Source organism: Python bivittatus, unplaced genomic scaffold (assembly GCF_059951505.1).
Source record: "Python bivittatus isolate LINGU-HERP-01145 unplaced genomic scaffold, Pbiv_v1 ctg000310_np1212, whole genome shotgun sequence".
In the NCBI taxonomy this organism is placed as follows: Eukaryota; Metazoa; Chordata; class Lepidosauria; order Squamata; family Pythonidae; genus Python; species Python bivittatus.
In genome coordinates, this window is record NW_028277054.1 from 6,231,030 (window position 1) to 6,238,668 (window position 7,639).

The 7,639-nt window shown below is 42.9% G+C and overlaps 1 protein-coding gene across 1 annotated transcript; it reads left to right on the forward strand.

The window, feature by feature from the left end:
• The first annotated feature begins 4,255 nt into the window (after positions 1–4,255).
• Positions 4,256–7,639, forward strand: LOC103055248 (chemerin-like receptor 1). Its single transcript, XM_088139963.1, has one exon. It carries the CDS (start codon positions 4,316–4,318, stop codon positions 5,378–5,380), a length of 1,065 nt encoding a protein of 354 aa, XP_087996089.1. The 5' UTR covers positions 4,256–4,315; the 3' UTR covers positions 5,381–7,639.

A 7,639-nucleotide genomic window follows, 5' to 3' on the forward strand; every position in this document is an offset into this window, starting at 1 on the left:
AAGTTAACCTAAAATGGGATTGGTAGTTGTGAATCAAAATATTCCTGGAATCCACACAGCCCTTATTTTAGCACACTGTGGGAACCAGATCATCGCATTAAAGAATAGCATAATTTATTTGTCTGAGTGTAGTATGTATGTGAACACAGAAGTTACGCTTGTTAAGCTGGGCTGAGTGTTCAGTGTGTTGTGTAAACCCAAAGTTTAATGAAGCAATGGCTGTATAGTAGGTTGTTATTTCTTAACTATATTATTTAATTTGTGAAACAAATGCAACAAGCCTGTTTGGAAGGGTTGTTGTCTAGGGAAATTAATACACAGCCATACTGTTTTCCATATTATTTCACAACAGGCATCAGGCAAAAGATGGAGAAGAAGGGGAGGGAAGGGAACTTTCTACAGGGCTAAACCTGGGCATAGGATGAGCTCTATTTTTATATACACACACATGCATTCATGGAGATCCATTGGAAAAATCCACTGGAAAATCTACTCATTAAATCAATATCTACTTTTGATATTATTTTTTCATTATTGCAATTTTCTCCCTTTTGGCACGCAAAAGTTGAGAATGGCATTCTCCGAATACAATGTACTTTAGTTTTTACTTGACCCAACTGATTGATGGGAAGACCTAGGAGCAGGTAGGTGGCCATAGAGAAATTACTTCCTGGCCAACTTAACCTCTCCTCCCCACAACATACTTTCTTCTCTGGAACAGTTTAATCTGTTTGGATATCCTTGTTTCTGGCCGCTGTTCTGGCAAGTGAGATTTTCTGATTCCAGCATGATGTGTTGGAGATGAACACTGATACAGCATGTTCATTGTTGGACCAAGGGTTAAAGAATTAAACCTTCCCACAGCTTCTCTGCCAGCTCTCTGCAGGCAGTCCAAAAATAAGCAATGGTCTGTGGGCAGTGGATGTTCCCTTCAGCCACACATGTGGACTCTCCATCATCCTAGGAAATGCACACACCCAACCTGTGAATCTCCATATTTCGCAATAAGTTCTCGAGCCATCAGAGGGCAGACCAGATTCCATGAGCAGCCGTGGAATTCGAGGTTCAGATACTGAAGAAGCAAGGAAAGGAACAGACACTTGAGAAGGCACCAGCTGAAAGGTAAGACTATCACTATTCCCTTTTCAGAACATCTTTGCCACCCAGTTAGAACTTATATTGGTGATTATATTTATCTTGCTCTTCTCAGATCTGGAGAAGAGATGTGACTGCTTTGTTTTTAGTTCCATGCGAACTCTGTTGAGGAGGCCAGGGCATCCAGAGCATCCACTGAATTTCCTAGCCCGGTGGGGATTTTGACCCCCAGTTTCCTGGATTGAACATCCAGCCACGATACGTTTCTATTTTATTAAACCCTCTGCAACAAACAAGCAAGCTGTGAATGGATGCTGGTGTCCATATTTTAATCCAAAGGTGGAAGAAACCCAAAATTGCTTTGCAGAAAAAGAACACAGAGGTCTGAAAATCAAGCCTTCTGGGGAAGGAAATAAGGGGTTAGGAAAGGCGCAAGGCTTTAATCCAACCTTACATATAATAATTAAGAAAAAAAATCCTAGCACTGAAGATGTTACCTAGCCGAGTAATGAAACGTTTGTAAGAAAACAACCAAGCTCAGAGAACCCTGAGGACACCACAGAAAAAAATCAGCGAGGAATAGAATGTGACTGCCCTAAACACTGTCCAGGTTCCCTGTTCTCTGATGCTTGTTGCTCTGGAAGGTGACAGATAGCTAGACGTGGCAAGGAAGAAGGTTTTGGCAAATTGCTATGAGATTACAAAGGTTAAGAACAGTCCAGCAGGGAAACAGGCTTCCTTCAGAGGTGGTGGATTCCCCATTTTTGGAACTATTTAAACAGAGATTTGATGGCCACCTGTCAACCATGCAGTTGTTGCACGCTGCACGTTAAACCCTGCCCTGACTTCTAAAGTCTATTTCAACTTCAACCGATCATTCACTTTGCCTTGTGGTTTTGATGTAGGGTTCTTACCCCAACTGAACTACCCCGAGGCTTGGTAAATATCCAGGATAAGGGGCACTAGAACAGTGTAAACGCCTGGTCCTTGGCTTCCCATGCAACCGTCGGTGAACAGGGGCCTGAGAACGAGGAGCCAGTCTGTCCCTCAAGGTAGAGGAAGGGGAGGAGGCTGTCTTTAAAAGAGATACATGATTTGACTAAAGCTACAAGAAGTTGGGGGTGTCATTCAGACCCTCCCTGTATCTTCCCCTCACACGCTTCAGTGCTGCCGGCTTCTGCTGGTAGCCCATAATTTACTGAGTCCAGCCTTCTTCATTCTGGTGCCCAAATATGTTGGAACGACAACTCTCAACTTTTCCAGCATCGCTGCCAAAGTTAAACAGGGGCACCCCCAATGAAAGAAGGAAGAGTGAAGGAGGGGGACCATGATCCAGACCAACAGGAGGTGGCAGCAAAAACACACTGAATAATCTGCCTCATTGAGGATTTGTCTGTAATTGTGCAGCTGAGTTCTTTTTTTGGTGCCTTTGCGCCAGTGTTGACTCCTGGCGACTGCCTGGACAAATCCCTGCTGTTTTCTTGGCAAGATTTTGGATGTGGTTTGCCCTTGCCTCCTTCCTAGGGCTGAGAGAGAGGGACTGGCCCAAGGTCCGCCAGGCAGCTTCGTGCCTAAAGCGGGACTAGAACTCCTGGTCTCCTGGTTTCCAGCCCAGTGCCTTAACTACGACACCAAACTGGCTCTCAAGGTAGTCCTAACCCTTCCCTTTTTGTATTAGTTCTCTCCGTCCCCAGAATAACTTCATTATTTTTTTCCTGTGCATTATTCATTTCAGAAATATGTTCTTTGCCCAAGAGGGAGTTAATTCATAGCATATAACTAATCATAACTAACTCATAGTTAATTCATAGCATGCAGAGGGGCAGAGAATGGTGGCATGCTGGCTTCTGATGGCTCCAGACCAGTGTTTCTCAACCTCAGCAATGGTAAGATGGGTGGACTTCAACTCCCAGAATTCCCATGCTGGCTGGGGAATTCTGGGAGTTGAAGTCCACCCATCTTACTGTTGCTGAGGTTGAGAAACACTACTGCAAACCAAGAACCTTGCAGGTTTCATGCAACGTTCTAAATACTGAACTTGGGTTAATAAAACCTAGTTGTGGTGTTCACATAGCACATGGCCCGTCCTCCCCACAGCAGCCAAGAGAATATGGATTCTCACTTAACGGGACGGCCTGGTGCATACAACAAGCAAAGATAATAGCTGAGTGCTCCCCAAGCAGCCCAACCCCATTTTAGGCTAGCCTATCATGTAGAAATGATATGTATGAACCCAGCCCGAGTATCATTTATTTCATTGCCCATTGAAGAGGTCAGAAGAGGAGTTTCAGTTCACATGAGACAATAACCTTTTAGATGTGAAAGCAATTCTGCCACTGAGATTAGGAGAATGGTGGGGGGGGGGGGGAGGTGGCAATATAAAATGCTATTAAATAAATATTGGTTCCAAGAACCAAAAGTAATGGTTAATATTTGGGGCATTCTTGTTCTGAAAGTGCAACTGGTTGCAAAGCAGGAACATCACACAAAGCTTCATTGGAAGGGCCAGATAGATGCTAGGCAGATGAATTACTGGTGGAAGATTGGAGAAGTTAAAATACATAACACCCCCCCTTCCAATACCACTAGATCAAAAGTACAGTACGTTGTTTTGCCGCCATCGTGTGGCTAAATATTGCACAGCAGGATTCTTACTGCTCTAAGCTCTCTTCCACAAAAATCTCCATCAAGGAGACATTCTGGAACATGGGAAGACCCTACATTTTTATTGCTGGGGTTTAAGGGATATTCCCTTTAAGAGTTAAAAATGGCACGCTGGCTGGGGATTTCTGGGAGTTGAAGTCCACGCATCTTAACGTGGCCAAGGTTGAGAAACACTGCTTAGAAAGAAGATAATGGGAAATAACTTCTGAATATGTCACCCCAAAACTGCCGGGACTTCTCCAGGCAGTAGCCAGGATTCAAGACTATTTAGAAGGCACCCCCCCCCCCAATAATAACTTTTTAAAACCCACTTTACAGAAGGTATGGAACTTTTAAGAATGTTTGATTTGGCCTGGGATTTGGTTACATCTGTTCGCTTCCTTGAAATTTAAAATCCTTTAAAAGAATCTTATTCTCTATAGCAGGATCCTAGGCTAGTTCTGTAGCTTTAAAAGCTGGTCAAACAGCCTTAGCCTTGTTGTGCTGTGGAGTAATATTTCCATCCTCTACAATTTCCCCCCTCCTATTTCCTTCCAACAGATTCTTTTCTACCAAAATGGCTGCCAACACCACCTCTCTGGAAAGCCTTTATGAAGATTATGAGGACTATCCTGATTCTGATGACAATGAAAGTCTACGCAACTCAATGCACATATTGTCCATGGTGATTTACAGCCTAGCCTTCTTGTTAGGAGTGGCTGGAAACAGCCTAGTCATTTTTGTCACTGGCTTCCATATGAAGAGGACCGTAAATACCGTCTGGTTTCTCAACTTGGCCATTGCTGATTTTGTTTTTACTTTCTTCCTCCCGCTGAGCGTGGCCTATATAGCCCTGGGCTTCCATTGGCCCTTTGGGAAGCTGCTGTGTAAACTCAACAGCACGGTGGCCTTTCTCAACATGTTTGCCAGTGTCTTCCTCCTCACCATCATCAGCATGGACCGCTGTGTCTCCGTGATGTGCCCTGTCTGGGCCCAGAACCATCGAACACCTCGACTAGCTTCTCTGGTGGCCCTGGGCATTTGGATAGCAGCCCTGGCACTCAGTTGCCCCTATTTTGTCTTCCGTGATGTTAGAAGCTTATCCGCTGAAGAGAACACCACTCACTGTTACAACAACTTTGCCTTATCGGACAGTTCCCAATCAGGGGAGATTGTTAAGCTAGAAAAGTATCGTCATCGAGTCTTGGTGTTGACCCGTTTTGTGGCTGGATTCTTGATTCCATTTGCTATAATTCTTTTTTGCTATGGCATTATCACAGTCAGGCTGAAGGGGACTCGGCTCGCCCGCTCAAATAGGCCCTTCAAGATCATGGTGGCAGTGGTCTTGGCATTCTTTATCTGCTGGTTCCCTTATCATGTCTTTTCCTTCTTGGAGATGTCAGCTGCCACGGTAATGCCGGGACTACAGACCGCTCTGGTGGTGGGAATACCCTTGGCTTCAAGCCTGGCTTATCTCAACAGCTGCCTGAATCCTTTCTTGTATGTCTTTGTGGGACAGGACTTCAGGGAGAAGCTACGGACATCTGTTCTGGTTGTTTTTGAGAGCGCTTTCAGTGAGGCCTCAGGGCAGACGTTAACCAAGAGCAAATCCAGTGTGGAGGTAGAGTGTCAGACACTTTAAAAAAGAATTGGGGGGGGGGCTTCAAACTTGTGGAATCTGTCCACCTCCCTTGTTGATCTTTGGGATCCACCAATCTAAGCTAAATATATAATCATGGTTTTGGATACGGAGCCTTTGCAAAATGATGGGGTTGGAACCATCACCGTTCTGTATCTTGGAAGGCAGGTGTCTCATTTCTAATGGGAGGGCCAATTCTAGATACATACAGATAACATTAGTCATTCCTACATGCAGGATGTATATATACAACACTGCACCATGTATGTTTATTTTTGGCTATACAAAGAAATGGACAGTCATACAAGATGCTTCTCTTGGGCATCTGCAGGAAGAGTCAGGGAGATCATGAATCATGTAGTGCAGTGCTGCAACCCTTGCCTGGATCCCAGCTGTGAAGTAGAAAGGAAGTACAAAGGTTAAACTTGCACTCTGATGTAACAAAACACATTTCATCCTTTTGATGAAATCTCAGCTTTCTGTAGATGCTCCTGTAGCTCCTGTAAAGGGAACTAATACTGGACAATAGAATAATATGGGGAAGGGGCAATGGAGGCAGCCCATAGCATCAATTTGTACTATCAGGCATTGATTGATTATGTGCCATCAAGTTGGTGTCAACTTCTAGCAATCACATTGACAGACTTTCTTCTTGATGATCTGTCCTCAGTCTGGCCCTTCCGGCCTTCCAATGGTGCACCCATCGCCACTGGAACTGAGTCCATCTTCCTTGCTGCTGGTCATCTTCTCCTCTTTCCTTCCACCTTTCCCAGCATCATGGACTTCTCACAGGAGTTAGGTCTTTGCATAATGCATTTAAAATACAATAATTTGAGCCTAAATTTGATATTTATGCCTTGATTGAGAACTGTGGATTGATTTGTTCTGTGATCCATTTGCTTGTTTTCTTGGCTATCCATGATATTCTCAGTAGTCTTCTCCAACAACAAATTTCCTTCCATCCTGTTTCTTCAGACTCCAACTTTCACTTCCATAGCGTGTCACAGGTAAACACTGCCTGCACAATTCTGATCTTTGTAGGTATAGACACATCATAGCATCTAAATATTTTTTCCAAAGACTTCCTTGCTACCTTACCAAATGCTAGTTTGTTTTTCTTGACTGCTGGCTCCTTTACTGCTGATAATGCTGATTGATTCTAAAAGGCAGAAGTTATCCACAACTTCAATATCTTTCTTGTTAATTTTAAGGCTGGTTGCTGTATCTATTGTTCTTAATTTGATTTTCTTTATATTTAATCTTGGTCCCATTTTTACCCTGTGCTCCTTGACTTTTATTACTAGAGCTCACAGATCATTTGGATTTTCAGCTATCAGTGTAATGTCAGCAGCATAGCACAGGTTATTGTAGGTTCTTCAGTTTTAAAACCACACTCCTCCTCTTCTAGTCCAGCCTTCCTCAATATATATTTAATATATAGATTGAATAAATAAGGACAGAATATACAGCCTTGTATCCTTTACCAACTTGGAGCCCGTCTGTTTGGCCATGTTCCACCCAGAGTGTGGCTTTCTGTCCTGTGCCTAGGTTTCTCATGAGGACAATTAAATGCTCTGGGATCCATTTTCCTAAGGACATTCTGCAGCTTAAAATAGTCAACACAATCAAAGTCCTTTCCATAATAAATTAAGCATATATTGACTTCCTTTTGGTTTTCTCAGTTATTCAGCATGCATCAGCAGTAATGTCTCTTGATCCTCTGTCTTTTCAAAAATGAGTTTGACTATCTGGCATCTTCCTTTCCATATAGGGTTTTAATTTGCACTGGATGATCTTAAGCATTATTTTACTAGCATGTGAAATTAAGGATATTGTGCAATAATTTGCACACTCTGTGAAGTCTCCTTTCTTTGGTATTGGAATGTAGATCGACCTTTTCCAATCTGTTGGTTATTCTCCAGATTTGCTGCATAGTTTTATTAGAATCTTTACTGATTTTCCGTATACCCTTTCCATCTTTTATCTTCTTTGAATCAGTTACTATCTGTTCATTGGCGTCCTTTTGCATACCAATTTGAGGTTGGAATCTCCTTCTGAGTTTGGAGACATTTGGAAGACTTCCTTTGGTTTTCAATGTCTGTTTCTATTTTTGATTACTTTAATCCTGCTACTTGTCTCTTTTAACAGCTATTCCACATTTAGTTTGGTTTCCTCTGTTTCTTGGTCTTTGGTAATCTGTTTTTGCATTCATCCTTAACAACTTCATTGATTTCATTTCAAAGTTCCTCTGATTCCCTATCA